This window comes from Chlamydotis macqueenii, chromosome 13 (assembly GCF_036417535.1).
Source record: "Chlamydotis macqueenii isolate bChlMac1 chromosome 13, bChlMac1.mat, whole genome shotgun sequence".
NCBI lineage: Eukaryota > Metazoa > Chordata > Aves > Otidiformes > Otididae > Chlamydotis > Chlamydotis macqueenii.
Genome location: NC_141568.1, coordinates 15,477,229 through 15,493,458, shown reverse-complemented (window position 1 = coordinate 15,493,458; position 16,230 = coordinate 15,477,229). Strand labels below are relative to the sequence as shown.

Here is a 16,230-nt window from a genome sequence, read left to right as displayed (position 1 = left end):
TTGGGGTACAGCTGACGCGGTCGATACCGCCGTGAGGCCCGTCGGGGCTGCCCGCGGTGGTGCCTGAACATCTGCGGCCGCTCGGTTCAGCCTGACATCGCGGGAAACTCACGGTCCCCCGGCGCTCTAAGTAAAAACCGTCAGAATTTCATTTTTTTTCGGAGGTTCTTTGTACGGGGAAGGGCAGTCGTCGCCGTGTGATCATTCAGGCGCCGCTTAAGGCAGCCTTCCCCGCCACAGGGGGCGCGCACGCGCTGGGCCTCGCGGGAAGCCCCTGCGGAGAGGCGCGGGAGCTGATGGCGGAGCGGGCCGGCGGTGCCCCCGCCTAGGCAGGAGCAGCATCCGCCGCCATCCGCCTCCATCGGCGCGGTAAGGGCGGCCCTGCTGCGCCACGCCCGCCCTGCGGCGGCTCCTCGGCTGGGGCGGCGCGGTATGGGCCGCCATTTTGGCTGGGGGAGCGGCCGCGGGCCCCTGGGGGCCTGTGGAGGGGCGGCTGGGCCGGGCCGTTGATCCGTGGCCGGTTCCCGAAGCGGTTTCCCGGGGGGAACCCGCCCGGCGTGCGGGGCGGTGCTCGACTGCGGGCTCTGCGAGGGCCTCGGGGCGGCTGAGGGCCGGTTCCCCTGGCCTGCGGCCCGCAGCAGCCGGGGGAAGGGGTGCGGCGGTCTGTGCGCGGCTGGGATTCCTCCCGCGTCAGCCCCGGGAAAAGGAAGCGACTCCGGCGCTCGCTCCAAGCAGCTGTGGGTGGCTTGGCTCGTGTTAAATGGAACGGTGGGATCAGTGGGCTGTAACGGCGTAGGGCACCTCTAGAGGCATTCCCTAACTTTGGTTTCTGAACAGCTAAGACCGTTAGAGAAGTAATTAGCTGGAAGTCCTCATCGGTCGGGGGGCAGTAGGGAGCTCAGCCGATACTCGGCAGCCCGTTTGTGTTTGGGAGAGCTTTTTCCACCGTAATGTTAATAAATACCAAATTAATTCAGCCTCGTGGCAGTCAGTCTAATAATGTAAAGCGACGTGTGCAGGCAAACCAGAGGGCGGCAGTTCTTTCTGTGCTTTGGTTTTACAAAGTGTACGTTCTTGTTCTACTTGTTGCAGACTCAGTGGAGCTACGATAAGGTGAAGCGAACCTGTTGCCGACATGTTTCTCTACAACCTGACGTTGCAGCGTGCCACCGGCATTAGCTTCGCTATCCATGGCAATTTCTCAGGTAACTTTCCTCCTCCCTTGGCACTTCTTGGCTTGAGCCCTTTCGACTAGTAGAAGAAAAAAAAAGTGTTTGTTTTTTATTTGCTTTGATTGCTGAAGCTAGTCTGCTTCAGTATAGCGTTAGCGTTTTGCTCACGTATTACCGTCTGCTCTTGAATGTGTTACCTGAGCTGTTGTAACTTGTGGAAGGATCAAGACACATTTGGCTTGATTAGCTGTAGATTTAATTTGGTATCTTGTCCACTTCCTTGGTCTGTTAAAAGATGCTCAAACAGTAGCGGCACCCAGCGTGATGAATAAATTGCTTTGAATTCTTCCATAGTAATCATAAAACTCTTTGGCATTTAGTAGTCGTGAGGTTTTATCTTCTTTCTCATAGTGCTTTTTGAAATTGCACGTTCTGCTGTGTTGTTTATAACTCTTCTTCATGTTTTGGGTTTTTTAGGAACCAAACAACAAGAAATTGTTGTTTCCCGGGGCAAGATCCTGGAGCTGCTCCGCCCTGACCCCAACACAGGGAAGGTTCACACCCTGCTGACCGTGGAGGTGTTTGGAGTCATTCGCTCCCTCATGGCCTTTAGGCTGACAGGTGGCACTAAAGACTATATCGTCGTGGGCAGCGATTCGGGACGCATTGTTATTCTGGAGTACCAGCCCTCAAAGAACGTGTTTGAGAAGATTCATCAGGAGACCTTTGGCAAGAGTGGATGTCGCAGAATCGTGCCAGGCCAGTACTTGGCTGTAGACCCGAAAGGCCGTGCTGTCATGATCAGTAAGTTAGTTTATCAGCTTGTCAGCTTGTTTTATCTTTTTTTTTTTTTTTTTTTTTCCTTCTTCCCCTCCTGTCTCGGGGATATTTGTTTTGGAGCAAGTCTCTGCCAGGTGTAATTGGAAGTGTTTCCTCTGGGGCAGTTCGTTAGGCTATGAGGCATGTCGAGGAGAATGCAGGCATTCAGAATAGTTCCTTGATGCTGATGAAATTGCACGGATTAATTCTAATGGTGGGCCAAAACAATTTGGAAAGAGGCCAGCTTGCTTAGCAGTGCACAGGGCCCTGAAGTGTGATGTCTGGGAGAGAAGTTGGGATTGCAGATGTCCGTGCTCGAGCACAGTCAGTCACCTCCCGTAGCCTGAAATGATGGTATGAGTCCATGTCTCTTCTCTGAGATGTGTCTTGGAGACAGCTAGGTGCGTTTCTGATCAGGCTTCACAGGTAGAATTACAAGATTTACAGTGAGGTGTTACTTGGAACGTGAACTTCCGCAGTTTACTGCTGCCGGCTTTCTGCGATGCTGCTTTTCTGTACACTGAGAGCCAGGACTTGCAATGATAAGTAGTTTAACAGTGTTCATTATATCGGGAATAAAAGTAAGTAATATTGTTCCCTTTCTAGCAAGTCTTGCTTTCGTGGGTGAGAGGGTAGCACAGTCACAGTGTTTGTTCTGTTGTGGATGCTGTGTATTGGGCCAGAATACGTTTTTTTTAGTTAAAATATTTCTGAGGAAAGGTCTTTATTTGCCAAATTGCTTAAAATCGTAGAACATCTGGTTTGTTTTTCGTTCCCTGCAGTCTGTCATCTCTCGTGTGGTGGAATGAGTGAGTAGATCTGCCTGGAGCTGTTGTAGATGTATTGGGCTAGATGGATGTAGCCTGAAGGATCAGTCAGCTTTACGGAGCTGCAGTTGTCGTTTGTGTTTGTGGCCTGAACCATTAAAAATTAGACGTTCAAAGTTAATTGGTGGCGCAGAGATAAATATGAGTGGTGAACTTCAGCAGAAGTAATCTGACGTTGTCTGGCATAGTCTTCCATTGATATTGGACTGTAGGTGTGATCAGATTTGATCACCAAGTGACCTGCTTCAGGTGCCGTTGTCATTTCCTTGCAGGTGCGATTGAAAAGCAGAAGCTGGTGTACATCTTGAACAGAGACGCTGCTGCTCGTCTCACCATTTCCTCTCCGCTGGAAGCCCACAAGGCCAATACCTTGGTCTACCACGTGGTGGGAGTGGATGTAGGATTTGAAAACCCGATGTTTGCTTGTCTGGAAATGGATTATGAGGTGAGAAGAACTTGATCTCCCTTTGCTGTCTTTTGACCTTTGTCTGTCCTCTTCTGTTCTTAATTTGCCCGTGGAGGTGGGGAATGTTGTCTGCTTCTGTCTTGGTGGTCCCCAGATTCTTGCTGTTCAGCTGCAGAACTGCATATTTTCTTCCTCTGAACTTTTTTTGGTGCATCATCTAGCAAGTCTTCTTTTGGACTTGTGTTCTAATGTTGTTCAGAACTGCTTCCTGATGCATCAACATTGCTGGTCCTTTAATACTTTTCTCAAAAGACACCTTCATGCATTCTATTTTAGGAAGCTGACAATGATCCAACAGGAGAAGCAGCAGCCAACACGCAACAGACATTGACGTTTTATGAACTGGACTTGGGTTTGAACCATGTTGTTAGGAAATACAGTGAGCCCTTGGAGGAGCATGGCAACTTCCTTATAACAGGTACTGCCCACCTGGCTGCTCAGTCATTTTCCCGTAGATCTGCTTGGTTCCCGTTCCCCAGGGAAACAGAATCAATGTGCTTTACATCTTAGGAGTTGTTTCGATGGTAGTCTGAGCCATTAGTGTAAATTAATTGACCTTGGAGTCAGGTAATAAGTGGTGATTCACAGATGGAAATACGCAAGAATTCATAGATACAGCTGCGATTTGAAAGCGCTCCTCGTATCTCTTTTACATTATTCTGGATATTCTCTGGATTCCAAAGCTAAGAGAGAATAATTGAAATTAGCTGGTAGCAGGTGCAAAACCATGTATTTTTAGGTAATCCATAGGTGCTGTTGTACTCTCTTGCATGAGATTCCAGTAGCTAATATGCAGTCGGAAGGCAGTAGATGAATCCATGGACTAAAAGCCCACTCACAGGGATTGGATGCAAAGCCAGCCCTGAAACTGCTGAACTGCTGCAGATTCCTCTCTGAGCACAAAGGAAGCTAAGCTAGGAGAGCATCCTTGTATGCTTGCCCTGTTGTTGCATCTTCCATAGTCAGCTGACAGACACTGAATATTAGGCTGGATCTGACAGCTGTTCCTATTTTGATAGGAAATATATTAAAAAAAAATAAATGTTCTGTGGGCAGTCAGTCAAATCTGTAGTAAGGGCTTTCTTCGTCATTGTTTCTTTTTTGTGTTTCAGTTCCTGGGGGTTCTGATGGACCTAGCGGAGTGCTGATCTGTTCTGAAAACTATATTACTTATAAAAACTTTGGTGACCAGCCTGATATCAGATGCCCAATTCCCAGGAGACGGGTGAGAATTTTGGAATTACTACTGTTTTTTTTAAGATTATCTTCGTCAGTGGTAAATGAATGCTTGCTATTTGCCTTTCAAGGTTAAAGGCTTCAGGGAGGTTTTACGGTAAGAAAAAAAGCAGTTAAGTGTATTGGCCTATCATCTGCCGCCTTGGCTGGGGGTGGGCCTAGCCTGAAGTGATGAGCTTGGTTCATGTCTCTTCTCTGAGATTTATGCTGGAGATACTCCAGAGACTCTGATCAGGCACCGCTGTGGCAGTGCTGTTGGTGTACAATAGGATTACTTGGGATGGTGAATCATGGTTGCTTTCGTGTATGCAGGTGAACTTGACAGCTGCTCTGTTGCATCTAAGGCAGCTTCCTCCTCCTTTGGTGTTGCAAATTGTTGTGTGCTTTGACAGTGCTTTGAAGGCCTGCCAGGGTTCAGGTGCTCAAAACCAGCTGTGTGTGGGTTGCAGCCCTTACCTCTGTGTTTGGCTTTGATATGTGAGAGAGTTGTCTGGGGAGGGGCGCAAAAAAGATAGGAGGGGTAGTGTTTAGGCACAGTGTCTTAGAAATGTACCTTTTTGGGGGGCGGAGATGTACCAAGGGTAACTACAGGTGTAGTGGAGGGGATGTGCTTTGTGTTAAAAGCCTCCTCACATCCTGTCAGCTCTTAAGGCACCTGTGAAATGGAAATGCTTCAGTCAGTGAGATCACATCTGTGCTTGCCGGATAATTCCACCAATGACCCCCGCTTTCTTTCTTGATAGAATGACTTGGATGACCCAGAGAGAGGTATGATTTTTGTCTGCTCTGCTACACATAAGACCAAGTCCATGTTCTTCTTCCTGGCCCAGACAGAGCAGGGAGACATCTTCAAAATTACTCTAGAGACTGATGAAGACATGGTAAGCATCACGTGATGTGAAGAACAGCAAAAGCATTAATTGAGAAGAGACTTTATTCAAGTATTTGGTTCTCTGAAGTGATAAATACTTAATATTGTGGTTTTAGCTGTGTAATGACACGTGTTTTAGGTGACTTGTAATACAGTTGTACCCGCAGTTGCAACTGGTGTTTACTCATTTAGAGACACGGTGCAAGATTTGCAAAATCCTGAGTTGTGCTGCAGAGTCGCTCAGACATATTTCAGATGTTCTGCAGGCACTCCTTTCTTCAAAAGATGTAAAAGTGCGGTCCATGAACCTGCTAGAGGGTGCTCCAGAAACTAATTCTGGGGAGCTTAGTTTCTTTCTCTTGATCACAGTAGGTGCTCTCTATTTCATCTCTTAATTGAATGTTTACATGCTGCAAATCAATATTTTTGCAAATGGAGGTAGCTAGCTTGGTACAGCTGGTCCAGGAGTCGAAATAACAGACTTGAGGTGCTTGCTGTTGATTTTCCTAGTATTTTGCAATGAAGAGATCTCTACTGCAGTGAATCAGTTGGGTTTTTTGAGTAAAAGTTGAAAGTTGGTTCCTCCTTCCTCTAAGCATGTCAAATTTGATACAAGGGATGATTGCGTAGCATCTTTAAGTAGCTTAACATTGGTTTTGGATCTTTCACCAAGAGCTGTTGCAACCATATCAAATGCAGAAATTGGCTCAGAACAGTTAATTTTTCGCATGTTGGGGAATGGCTGGTGTTCAGTGAAGCAATTTTCTTCTTTCTTTTAGACGGCTTGCTATTTTCACAGCTGTTTTTGTCCAAACTGACTCAGTGTTACCAAAGCCAGAAGTCTTAAAATAAAAAACAGCCTGGCTTCTGTGTTCAAAATAGTCAGCAGGATTTTGTGATTTATAAACTACTGATGTGGTTAAGCCTGGTCTGCTGTCTTACTTTCTTTGAAGTGGATAGCTAGGCAGCTTTTTTTTTTTTTTTTTTAATTAAATCACATGTACAGCTCTAGTACTTTGCTAGCACAGTCGCATTGTCTTCTGCTTTCAGGTAACAGAGATTCGACTGAAGTACTTTGACACTGTTCCTGTCGCTGCTGCCATGTGTGTGCTGAAGACAGGGTTTCTCTTTGTGGCATCTGAATTTGGAAACCAGTGAGTAAACATTTTTACATCAGCATTGTTCCCTGGAAACAGACTTTCTGTTCAGGACTGCAAACTGACCCTTGAACTTACTGAACATAATAAAGACAACACCTCTGTTTTAATGGGGAAATTGATGCTTTGTTCACACAGCTTGAGCAGAACAATTGGTTTAGACTATGACTGAATGGGGGAATTTTCATGTTGTTTGACCCCAGGTTAGATATGATAGTGCTGAGAACAGCAGATTGCACTGTTGCAGTACATTTTGGAAGAACTGAGCATTTGCAGTTCATATAAGGTCCATCATACATCCAGATGAATTATGTTCTAGTTAGTTTGATAGTTTTCATTGAACTTCTGTGTGTTACGGCCCAAGTAGATAAGGATTGTTATCAGTAATTGTGATCCTTTCCCTAATGGGTATAAACTTGAGGGCTTTCTCAATTCATGTTTGGGGTTCTAGAATATTCTAAAGGTTCAAAGAAGACTTTGCACAACTTTGAACGTGGCTTAACACTGTCTGAGTGGGGGATTCGCAGGAATGGAGGGTTATACTCTTGCCTGACCACATCTGCAGTCAGCCACCTGAGGGAGCTCCAGCCAGTCTACTGGAGTGAATCTGAATGGGTTGTATAAACCAACCTCTTGAGGAAGCCATGTTCATTTGGGCTTTATTAAAACCAGGAAGTTAAATAAGTCTATCTTTCTGGCTTTATTTTTTTCTTCTGAAGTTTAACTTGATTGTTGTGATATTTAGGCTCACAATGACAAATAGGGAATGTGGTTTAAAATAGCGAGGTGAGAGCATTCCGGTAAAATAGATAACTGTGGAGTTGCAGTCTTAGCCATTGGCCTTGCTGGTGGCCTCAGCTGTCTTTTGGTGCTTTGGCTCTAACACAGGAATATCCAAAAGGTTCAAGGGTAAACAGAGAAAACACTGAAACTCTGTGATACTTGCCAGTGACAGCTACAAATGAGAAGATAGAAGGCTGTGGTGTGTTTTTTGTTTGGATTTTTTTTTTTTTTAAAGACCTCTGATTTAGTTTAAATGTTTTGTCACCAAGAAGACAATTCCTAAGGCTAAATTTTAATAGCTGGATGATGTAGGGAAGGATTTCTCTCTTCCCTGTTGCCTACTGAATATTTGGTAAAGGCTCTGGGAGCTTTGCACTGAACATGCTATTCCTCTTGCTTTCTGTCTCAAGTTACCTGTACCAGATAGCTCACCTGGGTGACGATGATGAGGAGCCAGAGTTCTCTTCTGCCATGCCTCTTGAGGAAGGAGATACATTCTTTTTTCAGCCACGACCTCTCAAGAACCTGGTGCTAGTAGATGAGTTGGACAGTTTGTCTCCTATTCTGTGTTGTCAGGTGCGTTGCCATCAGCAAGCTCCCATTCACCGTGTAAATAAGTCTTTCTCATTTACAGAGGAATTGATCGTAGATGCATTATTTTTCTTTGCTTTTCTGCGGAGTATTTGTGTGTAAGCAGAGTCACCGCCGCTACGTTATCCTAGGTTTCTAGAAATACTGCTCTATACTATATGCTGATAGAAAAGCAAGTCTGCTAAAGTCTCGGACAGCTGCCTGAGGCTGGTACCTGACTTTGCAACCTTTGATTCGTGTGGTGACAAATAGCTGTCTGGACACAGGGTGTCAGCCAGCAGTCCTCGCTGCTCCTCTGACTGTCAGACCAGCTCTCCACTCTGCGGAGAGTTTGGTTAAAACTTGACGTTACTTCAGGGCAGCGAGTGGTACGCCCTATGGCATCCTGACTGGTTTTAGTGTCTGAAAAAGACAATCTTAAAGCAGTAGTGTGGCATATATAGCTTGTTTTTACTTTCTCTTCCTGTGGATACTGTTTGACACTGTTTCTCCACGCAGATAGCGGATTTGGCCAATGAAGACACACCCCAGTTGTATGTGGCTTGTGGTCGGGGGCCCCGGTCGTCTCTGAGGGTTCTAAGACATGGACTTGAGGTGAGAATCACAGCACTTTAGAATAACAGCTTGAGAAGCGAGGACAGTGGGAGAAAATCCTTGAAATAAGGGTGCTGAAGTGAAGGGATTTTCCTTTGCAGTAGTTGGGAGAGCAAGCAACTTTCTCTAGGCTTGCTTCTCGGAAATTGAAGAGTTGTGCTGTTTACTCTTGCAGCCTAAAAGGCTTTTTTTTCAGTTGACTCCAGCCACCTGCATTTTTGTATCTTCTAACGTGTAGTGAGCTGGAAAATTTCCGGTGTCTCTGCCAACTGCTGCTGCTGATCTCTGCTGGGGGCGAGTGACCTTGTTTTAAAGCTGATCATCCAGAGCTCTTATGTCACTGTAGCATTGCTGAAAGTATTCTACCCTGTAGCACATCTGGCACGGGGAGGGCGCATCAGAATTGGGAATTACTAGCTTTCCTGCCCAGTTCTGGGAAAGCATAAAAACTGCTGGTGGTTTGGTGACATACTGGAGTAAGTCTAAATAAACATCTGTTTGCAAAAGAACTTTGTTCCTGTTTACTCTTAGGTATCTGAAATGGCCGTCTCAGAGCTGCCTGGTAACCCCAACGCTGTATGGACTGTGAGGAGGCATGTTGAAGGTATGCAGTATTTTCCAGAAGCACAGGGAAGTGCTAATGGGTTTTGGTGTGGGGTTTTTTTTTTGTTGTTGTTGTTTTTCTGTCCAAGGAGATAGGAAAGGTGCTGCATGATGGTTGTGTGCCATCCCTGAAAGTTGTGTTTTAAATCTGCAGCCACCTGTTTGTACTTAGAAGCCACTCTCTGGTCCCCTAGAACTGTCACATTTCCCTTTTGACAGAGAAGCACCTTCTTGCAGCTGCATTCATCACCCAGTATGCTGACAGCTGTTTGTTTGCAGCCTGAAGCTGCTGAACTTCTCATCCTTTCTCTCTTCTCATAAGTTCTTTCTCCAGCATCAGCAGGCAGTGATTATGCTTTTTGTTGGAGCATACTCACTATTCTTTATATGCGTGTTGACAACTGCAGTAATCAGCTCTTTGTGAGAGAGTGGGATTCAAATTATGGAACAAAGAAGATAAATCGACAACAGTGTCTGTATTTTATTGCTTCCCTCTATGCATATCTGCAAAGAAAACAGACTGTTTAGGCTAGGGCACACTCCCTGTTTGGAAACCCAGCAGTGTATAGGATGCTGCTGATTCCAGGAAGGTCAAGATTTGAAATTGGCAATGTGTACTGGATTGTGGACTTGGGTTTTTTTCCTGATTTGAAATAATGGGTTTGGCTTACTGAAGTACAGGAGGAAGTGTAATCCCTTGTCCTTGTCCTTCTTTTCTCTTGAGGGAGAGAGAAACACCTAAAAAGCCTGAATTGAATCTCTTCTGGGTACCGACAGTCTCCGTGATTATTTCTGCGGCAGTGCTTTGTATAAGTCCCGCAAAGACTTCCAGTAGGTTTTTGCACTGGATACAGAAGTGCCAGGTTGTTGCAGTGGAGACTTTAGCCTGCTGTGGTGGCATGGTATCTTGTTTTTAAGAAATCACAGAGTAGTGTGTCTTCCAGGGAGCCAGTCACCCTGTGAGAATTTCAGACATTGCTGTGGGATTTACCTTGCCATCTGAGACTTGCCATCAGTTCCTCTGCTCGTGTTCTGAGACCCACGTACTGTCTAAGCAGCATGGAAGGAGCTTTGAGCACAAAGTGCCTTCCTGTTCCCCAGAAATAAAAGGGTCAGAAGGAAAATATTTCCACAGTTCATAGCAAAAATATGTGCTTTTCTTAAGAAGCATTCCAGTTTGCTAGAGACAAACCTTTGCTCCTGCCTTCTGGAGGAGGAGTTGGTAATGTTTGCTCCCTGAGAGACAGAGGCTTCTGGCATCACCTTACAATTTAAAAACCTTTTCTCTTGGGGTTCCAGACGATGACTTTTACTTTTCAGGAGATGGAGGACCATTGCTAACCTACATGAAACAGACCAGTCTCACTGCCCCTTTTGTCCTCTTTCCAAGTTCTCCAGGTTCCAGCGTGGAGACCTCTATGATTTCAGAAAGGCTGTAATCTGTAGCTGTTGTGTACCATGCTGCTTTTTGAATATAGTTGAAAGTTATGTGAAACCAATCCAAGTTACAATTCTTTGAATTCAGAAACTGTTTTAGTGGGTTTAATGAGTTTTAATGAGAGAGACTGCCGAACCTTTTCAAACATTAATCTTGAAACTGCCCGAGTCCTGTTTTTTCGTAGTGTTTGCAGTGTCGGGCTGCCTGGCTCTGCCTCGATGCCATAGTGTGCAAGTGCTGCAAGGCCTCTGTAAGACATGTACAGGTTTGCAGCCTTCCAAGCAAATACTAACCTTGGCTGGTACGTGGTGATACACACTACCAATACCAAGCCTCTTTTTTTCTTCCACAGGTGGCTGGTGGTGGAGGTGCTGATCACCACAGGTGTGTACCTACTGCCAGGGGCTACTGTACCATCCCACAGGTTAACCACAGAGAATCTCAAAATCATGGGGCTATTTTTGTGCTAAGCTTTTCAGTAAATGATTTCTAGAACCTCTGGTGTAGTTGGAGATTGTTGCCTTTGGAGTTCAGTAGCTGAGGAGTTGAAAGCAACTCCCAATCCATCTTACAGTGTTTGGGGAACAAAATAAATGACTGTGTCTCTGCAGAATGGTCAGTTCTTGCTAGAATCAGAGGTGTGCGTTTCAGGGGTGCTTCCAGCTCCCTTGTAGACTGAGGGTCGGCTCCCAGCTGATTTGTACAGACCTCCAATTGCAGATCGAGTATGCTGGAAGAGCCTGTAGGTATTGCTGGTGTGGGATTCCCTGTGGTTATGGAGTGTGTCTGCCCATCAGACAGGAGCAAATGGGATTTGGACCGAACCCTCTTTTGCAGTTAAATATCGAGGTCTGGGGAGCTAGATGGCTGTGTGCTTTGCTGTGGAGATGGACGTGAGCTGAGACCTGACAGTCTGCGTTCCCTACCCAGTGCTCTTGCGTGAAAAGCAGTGTGCAGTGAGTCACAGCTGCGGAGTTTTCATGCAGTAGTAAACGGAAGCCCAGGAGGATGTACTATCATCCCATCGATATCTGTTCAGTGAGAATAATCCTGGATTTTGTGACTCCTCATCTGTTTTTTTCACTAACTCCTCTGAGCTACTGGTGACTGTGTTTGTATCAGTGCAAATTCAGATGCTGTGAAGCATGAAAAAACTGTATTGGGTGTGGACTGGTGTATATGAATGGAATTCTGATGGTCTAACTTGAACTGAATTCAGGACAAATAACAAAAAGGACAGTAGTGTAGGGTTCATGGACTGAAATGTGATGTTTTCATAACCGATCATGACGTGTGCATGAAGCTGCAGAAAACTTGTAATGAAGGCACAGGAGAATGAGTCCAGCTGTGGTTCTTCAGAGTCATTAAAATGTCTCTGTTACTCACTGAAAGGAGCTAACTGGAGCAATTAGAACAGTAATAAGCATCTCTGAAGTCTTGTGTCTGCACACAAAAGGATGTCAATATCTGTTCAGAACTCTGGGCAGCCTGATGTTATGCTTGGGATTCTGTGGAGCTAAGTGGCTATCTTTTCATATTAAAATCTATAGATCTTTTATTTTTCTAACCGAGAATTCTTCTCAGTGTGCCCCAGGGATTTAGTCCTCTTAATTTCAACTGGCTGCTGTATTTTCTAAACCAAAATTGTGGTGTTTGAATCTAGATGAATGCGTCTTGCTCGCTGACTTCATTCTGGTAAATCAAGCCCTTTATTTGAAAAGCTCCAGCAGAGAGGCATTAAGTAGCACTACTGGACTTCAAGCAAAAATGCACTTGTCACTAGTATTGACATAGACTTAACGGCACGCTCTAGTATAACTGTAAGCCAGTGAAAAGAGAAAGCTGAAAAAGTATTAAGAGGTAGGAATGAGTTTTCAGTTTTTGGAGGACTAAGGGAATCTGTTTTGCTTTCAAATGGGAGTTCTTTGTCCTGCTCCAAATCACATGGCTGAGCCTCCAGCTGGGACATGGTGGTTTATCATGAGAATGACAGTCCCCAGGGAGGAAGGCAGCAGCCCTCAAAAAGTTTGGAAATGATGGTCTTTGAAATGAAATTTTTAGAACATCCTGTCTACAGGATATTTATGAATTAAATGCTTAGCCTGTGAACTGCTAGAATCTCCGTTGAAAGCAATCGAGGAATACTTGTAGACTTCTGGTGTTTAAAAATTTGTGTAGGTTTGTAGGAGAAGTTGCTGTTCAGTGTAGAAAATAACCAATGTGTAGCGGTGTACGGCTTGCTGAACTCTTCCCATTTGCCGTTAACATTACAGGAATTCTCCTGTTAAGCCAAGTGTTTAAATAGTTGGCGTTACTGATCAGTTTCTGTGTGCAGGTTCAGTTCTGGTTTTCTCATTTCGCCAAGCAAACTCACTCCTGTTTGGGGTTTGGTTGGAGGTTGTAAACTGTGACCACATAATAGAGTAGTAACAGATTTTATGCCGCAGACCGGTACTGGAATTGCTTTAATTATACAAAGCTCTTCAGTTTGATCAGAGCTGTGGTCTGTATACCAGATGTTGGAGAGAAGAATGATGTTTCTTTTCACTTGCATATTTTCAGCCGTATGTAAGAACTTTCTGTTACAAACGTGACACAGCAGGTTTGGCAATGCCTCCCTCTAAACAGGGTGGATAAGAAAAGCAGCAGCATTTGTTTCAGTTAACCCAGTTCAGTTTCTTTAAGCTACCGCATGATATTTGCTGGTGTCTTGTATTCATCCCAGTGAGTTCTCAATTTTCTTTATTTCTACTTAAGAGAGTCGTTAGCCACTTCTCCATGTCTGCCGCATTTGCAGATTGTTGAGAAACTCTGCTCAAGTGCCAAAAGTGTGAGAGCTCTCTTACACCCTTGCCTCTGCTAATTGTCTTGTGCTGTGGTGCGTAAGTCTGAGCCTTGGGTTGAATTGGGTTAAAATGGGAAATTTTTTCTTTTTAAGAAATAGCCCTTGCATGACAACAGCAGCAGAAGTGGAGTTGCCTCTCTGAGGCAATCTTTGTTTCTCCACTGAGGTTCCTGGCTCCATTTCCCAACAGACTTCATTGTTTCTGTTGCTTTTGTTATTCTATTTTAATGAGGCAATCCTCTCCCCTGCTTCAATGCCTGAGCTTTCCACAGAATGAAAATGGACAGCAGTAAACTGGAGCATTCCCTTTACCCAGTCCTACTACTCTTGTTTCCCACAGTTTCCCTGGTTTTCCATTAGCAAAGCCCTTCCATGTCCAAGCTACTGGACTCTCCCAAACTGTCCCCTTTGGGAGAAGCCAGTACTAGAGATAGTTGCAATACTGTCACTTATCCAAGTAGAAGTAAAGGTCAATATTTAGTCTAGCTTAAAAATGTAAGTGTTTCTCATCCCAGGAAACTGCAGATGGCTGTGTGAATGCAAGCTAGTTGAGCTTGTGGATGAGGGTAGAGCAGGCTAGCCCTGAGCTCTGCTGTGCACCCTAATCGTTCTCTGCAGCCTTTTATTACGTGAATACTAGATAGAGAAGTGGTCCTCTAACCTTCTGTTTGTAGCGTCCGTAGTGCGGTTGCTGCGGATGGGTTCCCTGCATTCAGGTTGTTGGAGCAGAGCATTTAATTTGATTTCATCGGGCGTTAAATCTGGATTCAGCTCCTCGTGTGACGTGGGCTGAGCATCTTAAAGGCTTCTAGGCCTTGTGCTGTCTTTGAAGAAAGTAGGCAGGAGTCTTGCTTGCCAGAATTCAGCGTATCATGAATTGACTCTTATCTGGATCGTCATTTGATCCCTGGCTCAGTCTTGTGTTGTTTGGAGTCTAGCAGTGGCTGGCTTTTGGACAGTGTGTCCTAGAACGAACTTTCACAATACTGCCAGCAGATGTAATTATCACAGGAATTCTGCAGAAGAGTAACTACTAAACATCTGTCAACTGCTAGTTTTGCTGGGAAGTCTTGCATTTATTTAATCAGCACCATTTTCTCCCTTGTCTCCCTTGACCAGATGAATTTGATGCCTATATCATTGTGTCTTTCGTAAATGCCACGCTGGTGCTGTCTATCGGAGAGACTGTAGAAGAAGTGACTGACTCTGGATTCCTGGGTACTACACCCACCTTGTCCTGCTCGCTTCTTGGTGATGATGCTTTGGTACAGGTAATGGAAAGCTGCTTCTGACATGTCTGCTTGTGTCTGCCACTCTCTACTTGCTGCTTGGCTGTGGTTTTTACAGCAGTGCAACATATGTCATGTCTAAAGGTGTGGACTGGCAGAGAATGACACTTATTCAGCCTTTCCCTTTTTGTATCCTGCTGAGTGAAACTGGACCAGCTGAAGATGGTGCTAATCTTCTTCAGCATTTTCTCAGTAGCTCCTTGCTGCAGTTCAAAGGTGCGATGCTTCCAGCTGGCGAGTGGCCTCCTGCTAGTTCAGCCTTGCATAGCTAAGGGATCACCACTGCCAGGAGCGCTGCTTGCCTTTGGCTTTTTCTGTGTTGGAATCACCAGTGAGAGAGAAATTGTGAAGGGATGGTAAATACAGAATTAATGTGACTTTTTTTTTTTTTTTTCTTCTTTCTTTCAGGTTTATCCGGATGGGATCCGGCACATCCGAGCAGATAAGAGAGTAAATGAATGGAAGACACCAGGAAAGAAAACCATTGTAAAATGTGCTGTGAACCAAAGACAAGTAGTGATAGCACTGACTGGAGGAGAACTGGTTTACTTTGAGATGGACCCGGTATGTGTGTTAGTGTTGTGAATGAGTTTGGAAGAGCAAAGCAGAGTATGGGGCATGCCAGAGATTGATCCTTGATCAGACCTGAAGGAAAGGATTCTATAGTGAAGCATCCTTCTAGAACAGATAGATCAAGGCTATGCATATCTGGACTTGTGTGTATCTGAGATGATTTAGTGGCTAATTAAAGTGTCTGAAGCTCATAACTGAGGCTGCTGTGTACTTATCCTATTGCTATTCTGCTTGTTCCAACTGTGGCTGAAATAAGGCCTTAAAGAAATTATTTTTAAAAATACAAAAAATCCAAAGCACTAACTTAAAGAAAGAGAAAAAAAAAAAAAAAAAAAAGGTGAGGGGAAGGTGCAGAGAGACTTTTTGGTGCTGGTTTGCCCCATTGGCTAGTTTGTGAGTCTCTTGTGTTTCTTCTTTCCCAGTCAGGACAGCTGAATGAGTACACGGAGAGAAAGGAGATGTCGGCTGATGTTGTTTGCATGAGCCTGGCCAATGTTCCCCCTGGGGAGCAGCGCTCCCGGTTCCTTGCTGTTGGGCTGGTGGACAACACTGTCAGGATTATTTCCCTTGACCCTTCGGTGAGTAGCTGTTCTGTTTCTGCCTCTTCCATCAGCTTGAAGTGTTCAGAAGGATACTCCAGAGGTGGGCGGTGTCCATCCAAGCTGTCTTTCTGTATTGAGCTGGATGACCAGGAATGAATAACTCGCATGGCTTTTCTCTGCTGGTTTGGCTCTTGATGCTAACCTGTAACAGATTCTCTTGTTTTAGCTGGTCTCACCTGTGCCTGGAGGTTCAGCTGAGGAGATAAGAAAGCATTTTCTTTTTTTTGTTTTGCTTTAGAGTTTTACTTTTCCCCTATGTCACTGTTTATACCTGTATTAAAAGCAGACTCATTCTGCAAGCGGGTCAACAGCAAAGTAAAGTTATCATTCCTCTTCCTGCAACAGATGAGTGTTCAAAGGATGA

The 16,230-nt window shown here is 45.0% G+C and overlaps 1 protein-coding gene and 2 non-coding genes across 5 annotated transcripts in view; all 3 read left to right on the top strand.

The window, feature by feature from the left end:
• Positions 1-244: 244 nt before the first annotated feature.
• Positions 245-16,230, top strand: part of SF3B3 (splicing factor 3b subunit 3) — a 28,867-nt gene continuing 12,881 nt past the window's right edge. The window contains exons 1-14 of one of the 3 annotated variants that reach the window (XM_086758238.1): positions 245-369; positions 1,093-1,205; positions 1,650-1,976; positions 3,091-3,263; positions 3,561-3,702; positions 4,397-4,509; positions 5,264-5,401; positions 6,442-6,545; positions 7,742-7,907; positions 8,421-8,516; positions 9,048-9,120; positions 14,522-14,673; positions 15,100-15,255; positions 15,687-15,842. In XM_086758238.1, coding sequence (XP_086614364.1) covers positions 1,136-1,205; positions 1,650-1,976; positions 3,091-3,263; positions 3,561-3,702; positions 4,397-4,509; positions 5,264-5,401; positions 6,442-6,545; positions 7,742-7,907; positions 8,421-8,516; positions 9,048-9,120; positions 14,522-14,673; positions 15,100-15,255; positions 15,687-15,842 — 1,866 coding nt within the window. In that variant the 5' untranslated portion in view covers positions 245-369; positions 1,093-1,135. Of the gene's footprint in view, positions 370-412; positions 431-598; positions 738-1,092; positions 1,206-1,649; positions 1,977-3,090; positions 3,264-3,560; positions 3,703-4,396; positions 4,510-5,263; positions 5,402-6,441; positions 6,546-7,741; positions 7,908-8,420; positions 8,517-9,047; positions 9,121-14,521; positions 14,674-15,099; positions 15,256-15,686; positions 15,843-16,230 lie in introns of those variants that run through there. The other 2 variants (XM_086758239.1, XM_086758240.1) reach the window with 2 other exon arrangements.
• On the top strand, positions 2,331-2,412 carry LOC147599135 (small nucleolar RNA SNORD111). Its single transcript, XR_015260077.1, has one exon. It is a non-coding gene; the product is annotated as a small nucleolar RNA SNORD111 (small nucleolar RNA).
• On the top strand, positions 4,680-4,759 carry LOC147599134 (small nucleolar RNA SNORD111). The gene has a single exon (XR_015260076.1). It is a non-coding gene; the product is annotated as a small nucleolar RNA SNORD111 (small nucleolar RNA).